The following is a 21,005-nucleotide window of genomic DNA, read 5'->3' on the forward strand; positions in this document are numbered from 1 at the left end:
TGCCTGGGCTTTATTTCCTATATCTGCACATGTACATGTTTTTATTTTGCAGCTATGACAAAAATTGACTTAGAAAATGCTATTTAATATTACTTTTCTGTTGGCAGATTCTTGAGAAATGTGAGGAGCTACGCGTATTAAAATTGGAAAGAGAAAAGCTGCTCTCTGAAGTAGCTGATAATGAAATTAGACTTAAACATATGACTGAAGAAATTGGAAAATCAAAAGATGATCTAGCAGCTGCACAGCTTAAATATGTAAAGTCTGATCAGGAATATGTAGCACTTAAACAGCTCCATGAAGAACTAGAGCAAAAATATGCAGCTGCATCAGAAAACAATAAACATATGAAGCTTCAAGTAGATGCTCTAGCTAAAGAAGCACAAGAGTCTAAAGTAACTTTGGATGAAGTGAAATTAGAGGTCAGTGTCACCTTGCTCCTTTCTACAGATTAAGAAATGAGGAATCTGTTAATAGTATAGAAAAAACAAACTTTGGAGAAGTAGTCTTGAAGCTATAAATAACATTAGAATTTAAATTACTCTAGCATGAGTAGGTATTACTTACTCTATGCCTGGTGTATAAGCTTGCAGGATTATGCAGCTTAGTGGTCTCTTTCTATCTAGGCAAAGAAAAGTATATGTTGTTCTATGTTCTCCTTCTGTATTTCACCTTTTAATTCTTCTTTTCCTGTTCTTAAATTATCTTTATTATGCAATTATTTTTTTTCAGATACACTGCTATGGCTATCTAAAGTCATAGAAACAAAGGTTCCTCATCAGGAACTGGAGTCTGTTTAGAACAGACCAAAATAAACTGAAGAACATCCTTTCATACAAATGGCAATTAGAAAGAGGGGGAGGGGGAATAAAACCCTAAACTTTAAGGAAAAAAGGGAACTGTATATAGAAACAGGATGCATATTTTGGCAAGGCTTTGGCACTGATATAGCTGTCATATTCCAGCTATGGATTTGATAATTACTAAGCTATACTACTTTGTGCATGGTGTTATGCTTTAGTAAGACTTCTGTTGTTAAGCATTTGTGGTTATGTAATGTAGGCAAGAATATAAGCAGTGACTTAACAGTTAGATTGTCAACTTCCTATTTGCCTGTTGAAAGCTAGCATCTCTTACCCTTTCTATGCTAATGTAAGATTCTGTGAGAACATGGACATATTATGCAGTTTTGCACTACAATGAAAGTATATTTGCTCTTCCTTTGCAAACTAAAGCTCTCTAACAAAATGAAGGAACTGGAAGAAAAGATGGCGGAGCACAAACAGCTTCTTGAGGTAAAAGAAGATTTCATTCAGACTCAGCAAAAGTTGAATGACATGGAGCAATTAAAAGAGCAAGAAAAGATTATGGAGTTGAAACTGGAAGCCAAGGATTCAGAGATCCAGGCAGTTCTTCAGCAGCTTACTGCATGTCAGAAAGAAATAAAAGTTCTAACCCAGGAAAGAGATGACTTGAAGCAAAAAGAGGAGTCTCTCCAAGCTGAGGCACACCAGCTCAAAGAGGATATCAAGGACACTGTTTCAATGGTAGGAATTCTGCCTTTATAGAAATCAACCATATGTGTTAAGGGGAAGAGTGTAAGAACAAGTATAAACTATACTGAAATATGTTGAAGTTAGTTTTTGTGTGGTTTGCTGTTCGTGGTTTTTAACCAGTGTGCTTACTAATGTTGAAAAATACTTGTTTTTCTTTTCTGGATTTTTTTTTTTTTATTCTTAAAGAACATTTTGGCACATGAAGAACTAAGAAATACACAGAGTGTTCTCAAGCAGTCCCAGGACACTGTCAAGAATCTGGAAAAAACTATTTCTGAAAAACAGGCTCAAATTCTGAGTGTTGAAGAAGCACTAGGGAAAAACATCAAAGAACTTGAAATACAGGTAAGACATTAATTCAATATAAAAATGATTTTAATATGTTTTCCAATACTGAAACCAAACCCAGTTAGTCTGCTTATAGTCTCTTATGCTTGTCCTTTAGAAAATTTCTAGGGCTTTGGTGGAAAGTGGACAAGAAATTAATACTGTCTGATCCAAATCTTTACCAATTGCTAATCAATTTCTATAGGGCTTCAAACCGTAATGTATACTCTAATAAATCTTTAACAAGTGTGCCCCATGGTTGTTACTCTCAGTGGTGGCTATAGATGACAAATGGAAAAAGAGATAAAGGTTATGTAGGGTAGGAATGAGGCTAACGGTTTATAGTGCTCAGTCCCAATGAGAGGTGTAACACATGATTGTAAATGGCATCTCTGTTCCCAACACACAACAGAAGGCTGATCCATCTGTTTTTGTGCCTGTTTGTTAAAAAACTGACAAAGAATGCTGAGAATATTGCATGTTAAACAGTTGCTGCAGTAGCACAGTTTCTCTGGAGGGAGAATCTGTAGTATGTGAGAATGTTTTTTCGTGAAGTATATCAGCTGCTAGGCTGTCCTGGGTTTACCCAGTGCTGGATAGTGTTGAACAAGGCCCTGTAAGCATAGGCCAAGCCCCAGCACGTTGCCATGATTTGTCAGTCTCTGGTATGGCCAGACTGACCACACACCTCATTTAAGTGTTTTACTAATTCTTCCGGATTTTGCACTTGTTCGGTGGTGAAATTCCAAAGTACTGGAGGAGCCCACCGACATAGATACTTGCCCATACTATCCCACACACCCTGCCACTCATGGCTGTCCAGCCCCAGGGAAAATCTCTTGGTCCACCTGTATCGTCGTTTAACCCCAGACAAGGCCCAAACCTGACTCTGCTTAACTCTTGAAATCAGGCGAAATGGTTGTGGGCAAAACACACTGTATGCGTGTCAACAGGGTAATCCCCATCATGATCAGCAGACAGGTCTCAAAAATATTAGAAGGCCATTCAAGAACTTCAAAAATCTCAAATGATGCTGTAAATGGTCTGAGAGGGGGGCTAGGAGGGTAAAAGAATGTCTCCTTCACAGGTTGACCACCCGAGAAGGAGAAAAAAGATATGAAATTGCTAAGCACCTTTATTATATACCTCCCAAAGTATAAAGGTGGTGACCACACTGGGAACATAAGACCGATCAGTTTCATGATCAATGATTCTATTGTATTACAACTCATTATAATAAAGTACAATGAGACAAAAGCCTTAGCCCAAGCCCCATGCTTGAAAAACACTACCACAGCAAATACTGGCGGTATGTAATTACAGAGTTCTGAACCTGTGAGATCAAAAGGAACAGCTTTGAGAGCCAATAAATCAGCATTGTGACGAGTGACTATTAATCCGGTCAGATCTGTCATTATCTTAACCCTTCATGCCCCACACTGGGCGCCAAAAAGAACTGTCGTGGTTTAAACCAATCCACACAGCTCGTCTACTCACACCCCCCCCAACCCTCCCCGCTCCCACAGGGATGGGGAGGAGAATCAAGAGAATGTAATTCCCATGGGTTGAGATAAGAACAGCCCAGTAACTAAGGTACAACACAAATCACTGCTGCTACTGCCAATGATAATATTGATAAGAGAAAATAACAAGAGAATACGAAATACGATACCACCACCAAATGAGTTCGACACCCCCTCCCCCCCCCCCCCGAAGAGAGACCATGCCCTTCTGGGTAACTCCCAGTTACCTCCCTGGGCATGACGTGCTGTGGTATGGCATACCTCTTTGGCTAGCTTGGGTCAGGTGTCCTGTCTCTGCTTCCTCCCGGCCTCCCCTCGTCCCCAGCAGAACATGAGACTCACAAAGTCCTTGGCCAGAATAAACATTACTTAGCAACAATTAAAAACAATTGGTGTTATCAGCTCTCTGCCCAGGCTGGAAGTCAAAACGCAGAGCTTGCACCAGTTACTAAGAAGGAGCAAAACGGCTCCTGGTAAACCCAGGACACAGGCCCAGTAAATCAATGGTTATAAATTCAGCATTTGCATGCTTTGGAACAGATACATAAAAATAATCCAATAGGTGTTTCTTCTTTGGTTGCTTCCCCTCAGACTTTTTCCAGATAAAATCTGCCCAGCTTGGCAGAAGAGGCTGGTCAAAGGTTAGCACTTAAAACAAATTGACAAAGGCAAAAGACCTAGTTCTGAAGTTTTTCTAGATTGGTTACAGTGGTTTGTTAAAAATAAAGTGTATCAAACATTTGCATTTAATTTTGGTCTTGAATTGATGGAAATACTGTCTTTGCACATTTTTTGTAGATATCACAAATGACAGAAGAAATAAAAAGCATCACATCAGAGAGAGACCAGCTTGCTGAGGAAAAGTTGGTAAATAACCGTAGAGAAAGTGATGAGCTTCAGGTGCAAAAGGAACAAATACTTGCCCTCACAGAAGAGAACAATTCGCTGCGGGATAAACTGGACAGTTTACAACAGAAACAAGAAGAAGGAACTTCGGTAATTATGTTAAAGCTGTAAGGGTTACTGATGCTTACTTAGACATCAGCTTGAGTGAGAATAACTTGCAAAACAAAACTGGAGAAAGGGTCCTGCTACTTGACTACAGACCATTAAACACTTGTATTGTTTGTTTGCAATGTATCCCACCCATATTGTTTTCTTTGGACAGCTAGTACTAGAAAGAGAAACACTTCTGTAAATTCAGTTTCAACTTGATACAGGATGGTGATATTCTGAGTTGATCTGCACAGATGTAGCTCTGTAAGTAGTTAAAACTAAATTAAGTAGCCGAACTAAAAATTGCTCACCTGGAAAGAGTGATTCTGCCTTTCCAAAGCATAGCTAGAACTGATTGTTTTCCTGGTAGTGAAAGGGATACTGCAGCCAACATTTTATGCAGTTGGATATGCTGATTGTATATGTTATGTATGTGTATAAAGCGTGTTTGTACGTAGTACACGTTGAAAAAAGTGAAGTAGGTGTGTATTTCTGTATTTATGGGAGAGTAGACAAATGTCAAGAAAATAAGTGGTTTGGCACCATTATCTACTATTAAGACTAGAAAAACTGATTAGTGCTCTGTAGCTTGTGGGGGGAGGGTGGTGTTGGGGTTTTTGGTTTGGGTTTGGAGGGTTTTCTTGTGTTTTCTCCTTCTGCTTACTCCTTGCCCCCAAGCTTAAACTATAGCCATGAAATTCTATTTCTGGTTAACTTGTTTCAGAAGTTCTTACTTCAAATGTGTGCTTTTACATGTCTCATTTTGAGAACCTTGAATTGTGTGTTGAGTTCAGTCAAGTCTTACTATTCTGGAAGAAAAATCTCAGACATTGCTTCTGTTTGTTTTACATGATCAACTTGTCAAGGGTGAGAGATGTTTTCTCTTTAAAGCTACTTCCCCAAATGTGTTGACTTCTATCTCTCTATAAAATAGATACCACAGATTGAAGAAAAACCTATTGAGCAAGAACTCTTTCTTCTGAGAGAAGAGCTGAGCCAGGCACAAAAGAAATTGCATGAAATGGAGGAGGCGAAGGCCGATGAATGTCCAAGAGAATCTGAACAAATGGGGAGAACAGATTTGAATCCAAAACTGCATGAGTGTCAGGAACTGAGCATTCTGTCAGAAAGAGATAATCTTAAAACGCAACTGGAGAATCTCCAAAATGAGAGTGACCAGCTAAGAGAAACTATACAGCAGACAACTAGTATGGTAAGATAGTCCTGTTCCTTGAGGATAATAGCCTTAGTAAACTTCAGTCTTAAATTTTGGAAGTGTTGTTCTGGTTTTAATGTACTTTTAACTGTGTTGTGTCCAAAGAATTCAGAAATGAAGGAAGAATTGAGATGTGCTCAAAACTCTCTTGCCGAGTTGAAAGAAAGTCTTTCAGAGAAAGAAAATCAACTCTTAAAAGCACAAAAGGTGTTGAAGGAAACAACTGATGAACTCCAGCAGAAGGTCAGATGCAGTTTTGTCAAGTAAACTACAGTTCTCTCAGGATGGGTACCCCATGTCCTCTGCAGGCCACAGTTCTTAAGGGTTTGGTAAAGGCAATAATGAAACTCAATTAAAAGTTTTTCCCTTCTTTCCCCCCACCCCCTGCCTGCACTGTGCTGCTTCTCAAAAGAATTCAATAGAAACCAAGGCAGTGAAAAGATCATCAATTGCAATTTGACTTGCAAGCTACAACCTTTTACTTACAGCTAAACATGCGTTGGTGCTGAATGATGGAATACTCTATTAGTAGTGGTCTTTTAACCTCAATGCATTTTCCAAGTCTTACACTCTTTAAATTCTCATATGTTAGCTATGTAATTCTGAAGGTACTTGAGCAACTAAAAGGCAATTTAGCTCATTCTTTGATTTGCTGCAGTAATATACATTTCTTATCTACTTATTATTTTCATGTCTGAAACTATTAGGCTTGATTTTCACAAGCATTAATGTTTATCTGCTGTGGATACAGCACTGGAGTAATTTTTATGGAATTGCAATATAAACATGTTTAATTTTATATCTACCAGTTAAAAGTGAGACAGAAGCGCTGAAATTTTATTGACTTAAACACAATTTACATTTTCCTGTGTTTACTGTAGCAGTTATCTAATGGAGGTGTCTTCTGTAATCCAGTTATAATAGCCTATATGTACAGACAGTGCTTGTGAAATAAGATCCAGTAACACTTCTTAAATCAGAACCCAATTACTAGAACAACAAAATTTAATAGTTTGGAGGAAAAAAAAATAGAATGCTACTTGTCTGGGTTTTGGTTTTTATCTGCCAAATTACTTCTATCCATGCTCGAGATTATTAAATGTATTAATACTGTTTGTTCTTTAAGCTCACTGAAGTAACTGAACACCTGACTAGTGTTTCTTCGGAATATGGCAAGCTACAGGCAGAAAAAGAACAAATTGAAAGAACAATGAATGAACACTTCTCCCAGCAACTTGAGAAAATCAATCAGGAGAAAGATGAGCTGCAGAAAATAGTAGAGACTTGTAAAGCTGAAAGAGATCAGTTAAAAGCTGACTTCCAGGAAAGCAAGGAGAGAGTATGTATAAAGTCTCTTAATAGAATAACATTATAAAGGCAGGTTGTACCACTCTAAATTATTTTGGTTTTGAAACCTTCTGTTATTTGGTGTCTGTTTCTCTTTCTTCACTTCTTCATAGCAGCAGTAAACTAAACTTAATTTACTAATCCAATCTCGATTTTGGAATCTCTGATTTTTTTTTTTTTAATCCCCCCTTATCCTCCCTGACCTTTTGGTCATTGTGCCACTGTGGGTTTAGGCACAGTTGTCTGCCACCTGCTGGACAAACACCCCACAAATTCCTGCTTCATCTACAGTCTCTCTGGATTTAGCACTGAATAGTAGAGATAATCTGGGTTTACTGATATCTAAGGGCTTAATTCTCCTACCACTTCAATACATTATGGATTGAAGAGAGAGAAACTGATTAGTGATCCTATTTCTCCTTCCTGATGTCTTATTTCCTGTCAAATTAGGAACTGACTTCAGTATTCCAAGTATTTGCATGAAAGGTATGCTTATGTTGACATGCTTTTCGGAAAAATTCATTCAGATATGTAGTTAACAAAAATTAAGATGATAATTTCTAAAGTTAAAAGGAAGTCTGGTAAATAGCTTTTTCCCTAAGAGAAACTCTGCTAATAATTTTAAGAAATATAAAAGGTTTTGGATTATTTTAGAAAACCTCAGGTAGAACCACTGATCTTTTAAGTATATATAGACTTAACTAATGTAGAAAAATAATATCAGCAAGCTTGTATTATCAAATCTTTAATTTTACATCTTGCTACAAAACAATTGGGCAAATTATTCACGTAACTGGCAGGCTTTGCTTAGTGAAAGGAAATGCTTTCAAGGACAGAACTTGTACTCAGACTAAAGCAGGGTGGGTTTTGTGCCAAATGTTTTGACTTGTATGAAATAATGAATGCCCTGATGTGTGAGAGGTAGATTCACATGTTGTCTCGTGACTTTAATGTTGTTTTTGTTGCTCTATTTTTATCCCAGATTCTTGAAACTGAAAAAGAATTGAAGTGGCAGCAAGAACTCCTCAGCAATGAGAAGACCAAAGCTGAAGAAAGGGAAGAACATTTGTCAAAGATTCAGAGGCGGTCAGAGATTGTGGAGGACTGCCTAACAAGCAAGGTGAGGAGTTCTGGTTTTAGTAGCTGTTCTGTCTTCTGATATTATATCACAGATGTGCTAAGCTTTTGCCTAAGACTAATCCTATTTAATTTCTTTTTGTTGTCAGCATACGATTTTCATGGTTGCTAAACAAGTATGAACATGGGCAAGGGACTTCCTACATGTTTTAGTGATAGAGATAGTATCTTCCTCTTCTTGGCCTCATAACCAGATCAGTTGGTCACTCCTTTAGGTGGACATCAGTTTACTCAATGTGTGCAGGCTTGATATATTTATTCTGACTTCAAAAGGCACTGTGTAGACAGTACTAACCTAATGGGGTTTGGAATCCTTGTTGCTTTGCATATGTTCAAACTATGTTATTCAGAAAGTCTTGCACTTTCTTGCCAGTTCAGTCTCTTTACAATTTTCACTTCTTTGCTTTTCACTTTTCAAGCTCTTCCTTTGACTGTGGATCAGAGTAATCAAGGATTGCTTCACATTAGCAAATACGCTCTATTATTCATTAGAGCAAATAAGCAATTTCATTGCCCTTCTCTTATGCTAATCTATTACTTTTTTTTCTTCTGATGGGGCTATATGCTGACTGCCTTCTTGTTTCCTCTTGCTTTACTGAAAACCAAAGTTGACTAGAGTTCTTGGAGTCATGCTATTCCTTTCTAATTTCTTTTTCTGAGCAATTAGAACACAAAAATTATTTTTAAGCTTTGCTTGCTGTTAGTATGAATTATTATTGGATAACTGGACAATTATTACTGGATATTACTGGGTTATTGGAAATTGTGCTCTTTGACACAAGTGATGAGTACTTCAGAGGACAGCATACAGACCAGGATCAAATCATAATTCTTGGGGTTTTTTTCTTCACCATTTATTATAGCTTCAACAGTTAACTGAGATGCTAAGTAACATATCATGTGAAAAAGACCAGTTACTGGCTGAAAAGACTAGTCATTCTTCCCAACTTAAAGAGGAAATCTCAGTAATTAATCAAGAAAAAGAAGAGCTACAAAAACTTCTTCAGGATGTCAGGTGTGAGCGGGACCAGCTCAAGGAAGAATTGCAAAAAAATTCTGAGAAGGTAGGTGTTGCAAGTTGCATACCTCGCTTATTTGTAATTTCTCTTCTTGAATGGTACTTAAATATCTATATTTTTATTATTATTATTATTATTTTAGTGTGCTGAAACAAATGCAAAACTGGAATGTGCTCTAGACCAACTGAAGCAGAGAAACCTGAATGATACATCCGTTCAGGTGGGCCTGGATAATGCAGAGCAGATGGTTGATGACAGACTGAAGGAAATGAACTTCAAAATTATGGTAAACTTGCTTCTCTGCTTATTTTAAGGATGCACATAGAACCAGAAACTTAATACCATTTGTTCTGGAGCATAAACCTTGCTTCTGTGCATAATGTATAAAACTGTTTGCTTATCCTGCTAAGATGCCACACACCATGGGTTCAGATGATTTGCTGTTGCTGTTCAGTGACTGTGCACCTCATTCTAAGAATGTTAAATTGAACTTCTTAGTTGAGACATCTCACTTGATTTTGCTACTGTCCAGCCACCCAATGAAAATAACTAGTCATGTAGCAGTGCTTCATCATTTTCTTTTTGCAAAATCCCTCCCAAATCCTCCCTTCAAAAATAACATTCCCATCAAGATAAAACTGGCTTCACATATATCAGTTTCATTAAATGGCTTCTTTCCAAAACATAGGAAGATCCTCTAATTCATCAGAGCTTTTGTTTAGTTAACTCTCCTGAATGTGTTCTTACAGATGTGAAAGTACTCTTAACCTACTGAAAGCCAAAATAAACTGGCATTTATGAATATTTATGAAACATGTTAAAGTGGAGTACCTTTGTATTACAGTTCTGTAAATGTGTGTAGCAGATCTGGGCATCATTCTGTATATGCTAGAAAAGCCCTGGGTGTGTCTTCAGTGTAACATCAAAAGTGATAAGGGACCAAATTATAAAAATTGGTTGTGTAGCTTGTCCACGTTTTCTATGCTCCATCAGCAGTAGGGAGCTAATACTGAGGGAATTAAACATTAGTTGATCTCTTTATGGTGCTCCCCCCTTCTGAATTCTATAATAGGTTAAGATCTTGTCTGCTTCTTATGCAGTTTTCTGATCTTATCCCCCGTGTCCAACAAGAACAAGTACAAATGTTAGTTCCACTGTTTTGTTTGTTGGTTTTTTTTTTTTTTTACAGTGGGGTGAAGAGTTAAACTGGTGAATCCTGTTCCTTTAAACTAAGACCCAGAGATGCAAGCAGTACACCTAGGAAGTTTTATACTTTAAAACATAGAACGTAGCTTCATGTGTGATACTTGAGTTGCAGTTTACTGGGAGTGCTTTGAAGCCTATTGACCAATACATACTGCAGGGGCTAGTCCTAGAGTCCGGTTTATTTTAAGCTTCTGTTTAAAGCTAATCACTCTTTACTATGAATTAATCTGTTTCATTTGTATTTAGGAACTTCTTGAGAAATTCCCAACTATGGGGCAGAGGTATGAACATCTGTCTACAGTGTCACTTAATCTAAAGAATGCACTGAATAGTCAGAAAGCAGTGATAGCTGTGATAGAGACTCAGCTTTCATCGGAGCAGAGTAAACAAGTCAAAATACTTCAAACTATAAATGAGAAAATAAACAGAAGTCTCCAGAGTTTATTGAACAAACTGAAGGTACCAACTTAAAATGCCTCATATTGCTTTGGTTTGGGTTTTTTTTAATAAGCTCTCAAATTAAGAACTAGTATTCTTTATACTTTAGCTTTGATTATTTAATTTTTTTTTGTGGATCCATATCTTGGAGAAAATTGATGGTAAATGCTTTACAATCCTGGAAAACTGTCAGTATTCAGGTAATAAACCTTAGGTTTTTATTGTAGTTCAGCTGTTTTGCAGAGTAATTCATTAATATTAAGCCATTTTAACTGGAAAAAGACATTTTCTTTCTGTACGCAATACAGCAAATTATGGACCCCTAAGTATGTGTTGCATGTCTTATTCCCCTCACAGTGAAAAATGCCTTGGAGATGCATTTGTACTCTGCAAAACTACCCAAATAGTTTAAGTTCTATAGCCTTGCGGACCTTCCGCAATTTGTAGTCCAGTGGAGAAACAGATTCCATTTATCAAAATTAAGGCCAAATGGGAAAGAATTCCTGTTATCATATGCAGAAGTACAATAAACAAAGTATTTTTGTTTCTTTATTTGCCATCAAATGCTAAGGGGTTTGGTGGGGAGGGGAGCAGTGGGGACATGATGACACACAGGTCTGGGGAGAGGGCAAGTTTCATGTCTGGTATACAAAAACAGTGGATGTGATCTCAAGAGTCGGTCATCCGTATAAATAGCCAGTAGCAAACAACTCTTCCAAAGAACCTTATTTCATAACTTTAGGGGGTTTTTTTTTATTTTTTTTTTCCCCTCCAGTAGACGCTTTTTAACCTTTTATGGTTAAAGATGTTTTAAGTAATGATCTCAACTAGATTGAAGCTTTAAATCAGCACAGTGATATTATTCTTGTAGATCATCTATACCTTTCACAACTCTTAAGAGGAAATAAATATAACAATGAATAACTCACTTGGCTTTTCAAAGTCTAGATTCATGGAAGACTGTCTCTAGTGCATTTCAGACTTTCTGGCCTCTTTAGGAGTCCACAAAAAATGGCATCCTTTAGAAATGCTGGCCCAGCTAAAATTTTAAATGACATTGCTATTCAGCTCATGTGAACTTGATTTGCTTGGTCACGCTTTAGTTGTGCTGGGCACCTATGGACTAGGAAAGTAAATAGATTGAATTATGGAATTTTACCTGGATGTGAGGTACCATTTTTAAAGCATACTCACTAATACATCTTGTGCTTCTCCAACAGTTCCTGTTTAGTCGTGTTTGCTCAAAGAAAAGAGACTATTATGCTACTGTTAACAAATATGAAATGGAGTTGCTTGAGGAAAAGAGAAAACAAGATCAGCTACGAGCTCAGATTCAGTACCTAAGAAAGGTCTATTTCAACCAGAATGAAGTGCCTTCTCAAGAGTTAAACATCAGTGAAGTGCTGCAGAGTTTGCACTTGGAGGCAGAGGTAGTATCTGAAATAATCTTCAGACAAACACTTGCATATTTCAAGGCATGGGGTAATGTGGTGGTGCTAATCTAATAGCATTGCTTTTATCTGTTGAGACTTAAGGGGGGATTAAAATTTGTAGTTTCTATGCTACTAATTCTATAATTTGAAGTTTCTATAAAGTTTTCTCAAGTATATAAAAAATAAATGGGCTTATAAAGTAGTGGGAATGTTGTACTCATTTTCCCTGTAAAATGCATACTACCCAATACCAAGGTTACTTATAAAACAATAAAACACTTACTAACATGCTTATTTTTTTCCCCTTCACACCTGCCCCAGGAATGTAGATGGCCAACTCATTTTCCCGGTAGGGTATAACTGAAGTGTAGCAGAATTCCTTTTATGTGACAACTAGATGCTAAAACAGATTTTCTGCAACTAGTGATGCCCCAAAGGGCAAAATGTATATTCAGACATGTCATTACAAAGCAATATTTAAACTTGAATTCTCTTTTTTTCTCTTTGTAAAGAGCATTTTCAAAGATGTATCAGAAATGGAAAATGAACTTCTCTGCATAGAGGCAAAGCTACAACAGGAAGAAAGTGCTAGAAAAGAAACTACAGAGTTTTGGGAAGCTTGTTCAGGAGCTCACTGTGATGCTGAGGCAGTTAAAGAAGAGTTAAGGAAAGATAATGAAAGGCTTTCAGAAGTCATTAACTTCTGGAATCCTAAAGTAAAGGTAATGTTAAATCTAATCTAATTTATGGTGTCTAAGCACTCTGTAAGTACCTCTAATCTGATTGAAAGCAAACAAAAAATGCTATTTAAAGATTATTCATTATCATCAGCACTCTACTGTATTCATACTTAACTGTAAGAGGTAGGAATACTCCAAAGATTAAGTACTTCTTTCTTAATGTATCCAAACTTGGAAATTTGCTAGGTGATAAATATGTGGAGGAGGTATGTTTGTGTTAGACTGAATTCTGGAAGGTGTAGGTTCATAATCATTATGTAACTTTGCTTATTGAACTTGGCAGCTTGGCCTTCTGTTCTCTTCTCTTACCTTCTTACCTCTTGTCCCCTTTGCGAAAAGTGTTTTACAGCGTTAAGTGCATAATGAACAGGACCTCATGAGATTGTATCTTTTTGATAAATGCATTGAACACTTCTCAAAGAAACAGGTTATGGGAGGAAATCCACTGCTTTCTGGGTTAGGTGTAGGGAAGCTTTTCTAACAAGTATATCCTGGAAATTCCTGGTCTGTTTATACTATTCCTTTTAATAGTATTGATCTGAAGTATGAAAAGCTCACTACCCTTCTTCCCCCACTGTGACTCAGTTCTGTCCTATTAAGTTCAGCATATTTGAAAGCTGCTTCTTGTAGAGATTAGCCAGTCTTGACTTCTTCAGGGATTTCCCAATATTGCCAGGCTTTTTGGAAGAATTCCCTGACATATGTATTTTGTGGATCAAAGCTTCCACCAAACAAATCTAGTATAGTGTTGTCATTTCCTGACAATGTGAAGTTTTATTTTGTTTGGCATGTTAAACATATGGGTTTCTAGAATAGTCTGATGTGTATATTTTCTCTCAAATGGTTTCACTTATTTTAGTCAATGAACACATTCTAACAAAAACTCTGAATAATTGTGTGTGCTTCCGTTAGTCTTTCCAGTATTGTTTCTGTAATGCATGCATGTGTTTGAGTTAATGCAGAAATACATTTCTTATATAAAGTTTTTGTAGTGCATTGTCTCTTCTTTTGCCCCTTCCTGCTTTCAACTCTTTTGGAAATGAAGCCAGTACTTTGAGTGTTAGTGATGCATTTCTGATAGCAAGCATCTGCAAGTGTGATGCCGAAACAAGTGTGAAACTAATACAAGCCAAGACACTTCCTGTTCCTACATCTAATTCTAGTTGATTCAAAAATAATTTAAAATTTATCAGTATCATACTGTTCTATTCTCAGATACTCCTTCAACTTTCATCAGAGCTGGATGCCAGAACTGCCAGTTATTGTCAAAATGCTGATGTTGAATCAAAACACAGAAAAGAGAAAAGTGAAGAATTGCTTCAGGAACTAAACACTCTTAAAGAACAAGTGGCCCCTGGTGGCTCTGCCAGTCATGTGTTAGAAGAAGAAAACTACAGGCTTCATAACAAGTTACAGGCTGCAGAACAAGATGTGAAGGTACTGATATTTGTTTCTAAGGAAAGCTTATTTGATGCTTGTTTTCTAAGTGAAGAGTATATCAGGCTGAAAAAAAAAAAACTTGGCAACTGTAAATTTGTGCCACAGCATACTGGCCCAGAGTGCACTTTGGTTTTGTAGCTTTTTTTTTATTCCCAAAGTGCAAGTTTGAGCTCTCGCCTGTCATGTGTCTTAATTACCTGTTTTCTGTACACAAATATCACTTTAGAAATCAGCATGAAATGTTCCTGAATGGTTTTGTTGTATTGATTTTAATAGGGTGATACTCTTGATACTTCCATTAAGTATATGGTACTCACTATGTCAAATAGGAAGCTGGAGAATAATTCTGTCTTTAATCCTAAGGATTGAGGACTCATTTTCTCTCTGTCCTATTTTTTGTCACAGTTACCCTTGTTTGAAGCACTTTTTTTTTTTTCTCATCAGACTTGAGTGTTTCAGAATAGTAAAAGGTGACACAAAACCATGAGGTAGACACCAAGAGTCGCCATAGAGCCTGTAGTGTTGGATGTTCTTGTGTGGTTTGGGTTTTCCTTTTATTAAGAGTATGACCATGTGTTGTTACTGTTGTATCCTTTCTTATAACTACTCATAACTGATTGATATATTCCAATAGGCTATGGAAGTAAAAATTCAGGAATTGGAAAATGTAATAAAAGAAGTAGGAAAAAATCTTGAAGAGAAAGATGACACTATAAACAAGTTACAAGCACAGATAAGAACTAAAATGGAAACAAGCGAGCTCTCCCAACTGCAAGACAAACTGAATGAGATGGAGAAGTGCCTCAAAATTGCCTTGACAGAGAATCAGAGTCTTCAGGTATGAGCAAAATACTTCACTCTTCTCATTCTCATCTGATCTTGGAGAGAGAGCCTGCTTGAGAAGAGCTGTAGATGAAACGTAGCTCTCTCAAGTCAGTTTAGTTTGTATGGTATTCTTAGAGTAAAACACTGTACTTGCCAGTTTCACACTCTATGACTGCAGCTTTCAGAAGCAAAACTTACAACCCATAGTCCTGGGCTCAGCAATATTAGAAGCGCTTATGTGATGTATTTCTGAAACATTCTAAGTTTTATTTTGAAACTGAAGTGTGAGCTGTTTTCAGTAGGTAATATGATTGCATACTAGTTCAAAATTCCCTGACTTAGATGTGCAAGCAAGTCAAACTTGCTAAAGATGATTGCATGTAATACACCAGAGGCAGAATACCAGCTGATACTATAGTGCTAGTTGGTAATGTGGGCATTCTTACTCCGAAATAACTTCCAGCTCCCAGTCTTGTCCTGCAAAATCTAGCAGTAAAGATACAAGGTAAGCAACCCTTAAACTCACTGCTAAGAAACAAGCCTTTCTTAACACTGAATCTTTTATTTTCAGGCAAAATTAGATAAAGGTGCTGAGTTGTATAAAGAAGAAATTGATAATCTCAAAACACAGTTGGTAAAATGTGATATGGAAAGAATGAAACAATCCAAATCTTTTGATACAAAGTAAGTTCAGCTTTTACCTTGTTATAGTTGTCCACTCTTTAGCTCTTAGCTCTTACTTTTCCATTTATTCTTTTCAACAGAATAAGAAGTGAGCATTCAGCTTTGTGTCCTAGGTTTTTGCTGTAGCTAGATCCCATAGAAAGTAAAAACCACATGCATCTTGGGTTGATTATAAAACTCCTACCCTGTATGCGCACCAAAATATCAACCAACCCATGTTCAGCCATAAATGAAATAACTTTTCTGATAAAAGAAGGTGAGGGGAAAGCAGTAATTAAAATCACTCTAAGTCACTGGAGTGAATAGATACAGAGAGAATTCTAGTCCAGTTTATTGTTTCTTGCACTCTACCTAAAATCTGACAACCAGGTTTATATAGTTTTACCTGTAATAACTTTGGTTTGTATTTGATAGCACATAGTAGCTCTCCTGCAACTGTGATTATTAAACTAAGAATTATTTTTTTTTTTTCTCCCTTCCTGCCTCAAATAGACTTGCTAATTATAAAGCTCTGGCAGAACACCAAGAAAAACAGGTAACAAAGCTGAAAGAGGAACTTAGAAGAGCACATCAACAGCATGATGTTACTGGTAAATTCAAAACAAATATAAGGAGATCTATGTTAAACATTCAGTTTTAAGGTTATATGGTTGAAGTCCAGATTGAGATGTAGGTGTTTTGCCTCAAAGGGTATAAGAAGGATTGGGTGCATTGGAAGATGAGGTGGAAAGTAAAATGTTAGGTGCATGTACAGAATCACAGAATCATTAGGGCTGGAAGAGATCATCTAGTCCAGTCCCCCTGCCAAGGCAGGGCCACCTAGAGCAGGTTACACAGGAATGCATCCAGGTGGATGCGTCCAGGTGGATCCACAGAATCGCATCCAGAGATGGAGACTCCACAACCTCCCTGGGCAGCCTGTTCCAGTGCTCTGCCGCCCTCAACATAGGGAAGTTCTATCTCATGTTGAGGTGAAACTTCTTGTGTTTTACTTTATGGCTGTTACTCATCATCCTGTCACTGGGCACCACTGAGAAGAGTATGGCACAATCTTCCTGGTATGGGCCTTTTAGATAATTAAATGCATTAATGAGATCCCCTCTCCGTTTAGTCTTTTCTCTATACTAAACAGGTCCCAGCACATTTGCCATTTTTTCCTTGACTTCACATGTGAATAGCTAATTCTAATCATAATTATTACATATTTGAAACTATAACTATTTTAACTCTAAATGACCCAGTGAATATTCTCTTAATTTTCTCAGTATCTCCCTGGCAGTGTGAATAGCCCGGGGGGGGGGGGGGGGGGGAGGAGAGGAGGTGGTGGTTTACAAAAACAAAATGGAAAACTATTGTAATGGCACTTGTAATTGTGTGAGGTTTTACATGTAAGACCATAGGAAGGAGTAGACTAAAAAAAATAATCTATTGACTGTCCAAATAATGCATGTATCTGCATACAACTGTTTCCTAGTGGTGCCAGAAAAAGAAGATCCTCAGCAATCCCAAATGCCTATTACTTGTGGTGGTGGCAGTGGTATTGTGCAGAGCACACAAATACTTATTCTAAAATCTGAAAGAGTGAAACTACAGAAAGAGAACTCACACCTGACAAAACAACTTGACATTCTACAAAGGTAAGTATAAAGCTGATCAACAACATGTCAAATTATCTCTTGCTATTTAACTGTGTATGTCATCAGCATCTCTTTCTGGGAGGCCTATAGAAGTGAGTAATTACTATTAATATAAGATTTTCTAGATACTTTCATATTAAACTTAAATTTAAAGCTAGTGACTTCCTGCCCTGCTTATGTATCTCTATGGCTTTGACCTTGGTTTTGTGTTTTATTTTTTTAATCTCTTAAATGCTAGAAGATATACTTAAATTGTATGTTGGAAAATTTTTTAGTTTACAAAATAAATTGCCTCTGAAAGCAAGATGACACAGATATGGTGTTGCATTGCCGTGTGTGTGTTGTATGACATCTGAAAATACAGGAACTGTCTGTTGGGAGGGGTTTTTTTCCTTATATAAAGGAACTACTTTAAATTTTTCGTAATTAAATGCTGCAGTGTGTTTTGTTTCTATTTTTCAGTAATGAGCTTCAACTGAAAGAGGAAGTTAGAAAATGGAAAGAAAGAGCACTAAAGAAAGAGAAACTCTCAAGAGAAAATGCTCGAGAGATGATACCGAGTTCCCCAAAGAAGACAGTGTCGTATTCCCTTAAAGTGCAAATGCCTTCACCTGCCAAGGAACCTATTTCTCAGGAGGCTGTGACTCCGGATGCAGTGAAAACTCCGCCACCAACTTCTGCAACAAATTTCTTTGATAATTCCAGCTTGGGTATATTTACAGGTGTGTGACACAATGATAGTGTCCTGTAAAGGTTTGGAGAGGTAAAATATAAGGGGTGGTCTGTGAGATGAGTGTGGTAAATACTCTGTACTTCCTATATTCTGACCTGAAGCTTGCATGGTAACACAATTTTCCTGAGTGGTTAGTCAGCTGACAATTGTAGAGCTGACCAGCTGGAGCCATGAAGCTTATGTATGTTCTACAGAACCTAAATACTTAAATGAACTCTTCACCCCATGAACATTATACAGTTTTGTTTTTTTTTTTTGTTGCAAATCTTTTGTTTCTTTCGTTTTTTTTTTTTACTTTTGTTGGAAGTTTTTATGACTGACTTTTTAGTTAGCAGAATATCATTACATCATACACATATAATTACACATAGCATTGTGAATGCTCCATCCCTGGCAGTGTTCAAGACCAGGCTGGACAGAGCCTTGGGTGACATGGCTTAGTGTGAGGTGTCCCTGCCCATGGCAGGGGGGTTGGAACTAGATGATCTTAAGGGCCTTTCCAACCCTAACTATTCTGTGATTCTATGATTACCGGATAGCTGATGCTCTACACTGTTTTGCTTTTTAACTTTACATTGGTTAAACACCGACTTCTGGCAAAACTGTTCGAAGTTACCTGCTGGCTAATGTTTTTTCTAAACTTCAAGGTAATAGACTTCAGTCGCTGTTGCATCTGTCTGCCTTCTGGCTTCAGCTGCAGTAGTAGCTGTCTTGATAACTTCTGTTCCTCAGGCCTGCTCAAGATTTCTTACATCTGAGGAGGTCTCCTAGTGCTGTACACTAGCATATTAATGCTACTGCCCTCATCATCACACTTGCTTTGAAAAACCTCTAGCAGACATGTTGGAAAGTTAACCAGTTTTCAAGGTACTAATGGCAGACTTCCAGAAAGAATATAACCCATTGCAGTTCCTTCTGGTACTGTTACCAAGCTCCTCAAAGGCAAGCTTTGATAGAGGACATTTGAAACACTGGTCAGGATTGAACTGCTGTATTCCTACTGCTTGTCTAATTGGGAAAGTTTAAGTGTTGCTTTAACATTCTTGTCTTCTGTATAGGTACACAGCCTGTGGGAAAAGAGCCTCCAGAAGAACATCTTAAACACTGGTTTGGAACTTCAGAGAAAGACAAAGCCTCTGATTGTATCACCCAATAAAGGTGTTTTGTTGTAAGCTGGCTTTACTGTCGCTACAGCCAGAACCTGCATATATGAAAGAGAATTACTTCAGGTGAAAAGCAATCAGCCTCTCAAATTGTGAGAAAAGCACTGGCATGCAGATCCCTTGCTATCTTGGAGTTGCTACTTCGTGCAATTGGAAAAGCAGTCGTGTTGCCCACAAACCGCTGATCTGATGATGTTCTGCTTTGGTGGCTTGTTTCTTTCCTGGATGGCAAAGAAAGAAAAGCTAATGTATTAAAGAAAAGGAAATGGGAATGGAACATCAATCTATTGTGAAATTTCTCAGTTGTAAACTAAATTCCGTCATTCCTAAACCAGCCCTCTTCTGGGTGGGCAATACTTGTGTCTTCAGAGTGCTGTTGAGTTGGAAAGAACGGTGCTTTTTGTTTCTCAGCATACAGTTTTTATACTATGTTTTCTCTTAAGTCCACAGAAACTGCATTTTCACCACAAGTTTAACCTATCTGGACATTGCAACTGAACTCACTAATTTTCTGTTTATAGGGCACAATCAAGGGTTCCTTTTAAACATCTTACAGTATTTCTAAGCTCATCCAGTTATGATACCAAGAATAACTTTGTATTTTGCATCATCTTTCGAAATGCTTCTAGTGCCTGTCTGAAGTTGCTACTGGAATTTTTTACTACTAAGCAGTGGACCTGACTTTTCTCTGCTACTCTAGTGAACTGAAAGTAAACTGAATGGTGATCAGGGCTGCAAGACACACTATTTTAATAGCCTGCTTATCTGCATTGTATGAGACCTACTTTTTGTATGTTTTGTGTAATAACATTTGTTTTGACAATAAAATATTAAGTATTTAAAAATATTTGCTGGTCACTTTTGCTATGATCTAAGGGTGTTTGATTACAATATTCAGTGTCTAAGAACTTCTTATAGTAATCACATCACTTCCATCATTATCTTGCTTCTTGTCTTACCTACCTTTCTGCAATTATTACTTTGTGTGGAAATTTACTGTTGCATGAGTCTCATTGGTGTTTAATTTTGTGAGTCTGTCAGAAAATGTTTGGGGTCTAAAAGATAGTTCTTCCTCACATGCCCTCCACTGCCAACTAAATAGGAATTTGACACTCAAAACCAAAGATCAACTCTGTTTAAGAACAAAATCATCCTCATGATGCAAGAGTCATATTTAGGGAAGATACATGTATCAAAATCATAATGCTTATTTTATATGAATAAAGCTTTTGATGCAGGTGTTTAAGTACTCCATTTGGGATTACCCAAACTGATAAGCAAATGGTTACACTGACATGTTTCCTGGCATGCAGCAGTTACGGTCCTCGGAAGAGTTGCACAAGGATTATTTATGTGATGGAGGTCTTTAAGAGGTATCTAAAAGAACCAAGTATCTTTTGTCCTGAATAGCTAAAAACTGTACTAACTATTATAACTACTAAGAAATTGCAAGCATTTTTCTGTCTTTTGACCTGAAATGTATTTTGGGAAGCTTTTAAAGATATTGCTAACCAAAACTACAAAGGTTCTCAGTACTATTACTGTGTTCAGCAATGAACTGTCTCCTTTCCTACCACAGCCATGG

General features: G+C 37.3%; 1 protein-coding gene across 2 annotated transcripts in view; it reads left to right on the forward strand.

Moving 5' to 3' along the window:
- CENPE (centromere protein E) overlaps positions 1-20,267 on the forward strand; it is a 37,132-nt gene extending 16,865 nt beyond the window's left edge. For both annotated transcript variants that reach the window (XM_065690973.1, XM_065690982.1), the window contains 20 exons: positions 108-422; positions 1,236-1,547; positions 1,743-1,901; positions 4,205-4,402; positions 5,337-5,615; positions 5,724-5,861; positions 6,745-6,957; positions 7,948-8,085; positions 8,966-9,166; positions 9,264-9,407; positions 10,574-10,786; positions 11,986-12,195; positions 12,711-12,920; positions 14,154-14,375; positions 15,013-15,216; positions 15,775-15,887; positions 16,380-16,477; positions 17,362-17,524; positions 17,987-18,246; positions 19,316-20,267. In XM_065690973.1, the coding sequence (XP_065547045.1) occupies positions 108-422; positions 1,236-1,547; positions 1,743-1,901; positions 4,205-4,402; positions 5,337-5,615; positions 5,724-5,861; positions 6,745-6,957; positions 7,948-8,085; positions 8,966-9,166; positions 9,264-9,407; positions 10,574-10,786; positions 11,986-12,195; positions 12,711-12,920; positions 14,154-14,375; positions 15,013-15,216; positions 15,775-15,887; positions 16,380-16,477; positions 17,362-17,524; positions 17,987-18,246; positions 19,316-19,413 (3,888 nt within the window). In that variant the 3' untranslated portion in view covers positions 19,414-20,267. The remainder of the gene's footprint in view (positions 1-107; positions 423-1,235; positions 1,548-1,742; positions 1,902-4,204; positions 4,403-5,336; positions 5,616-5,723; positions 5,862-6,744; positions 6,958-7,947; positions 8,086-8,965; positions 9,167-9,263; positions 9,408-10,573; positions 10,787-11,985; positions 12,196-12,710; positions 12,921-14,153; positions 14,376-15,012; positions 15,217-15,774; positions 15,888-16,379; positions 16,478-17,361; positions 17,525-17,986; positions 18,247-19,315) is intronic.
- The last annotated feature ends 738 nt before the right edge of the window (positions 20,268-21,005 follow it).

Source organism: Lathamus discolor, chromosome 1, assembly GCF_037157495.1.
Source record: "Lathamus discolor isolate bLatDis1 chromosome 1, bLatDis1.hap1, whole genome shotgun sequence".
Lineage (NCBI taxonomy): Eukaryota > Metazoa > Chordata > Aves > Psittaciformes > Psittacidae > Lathamus > Lathamus discolor.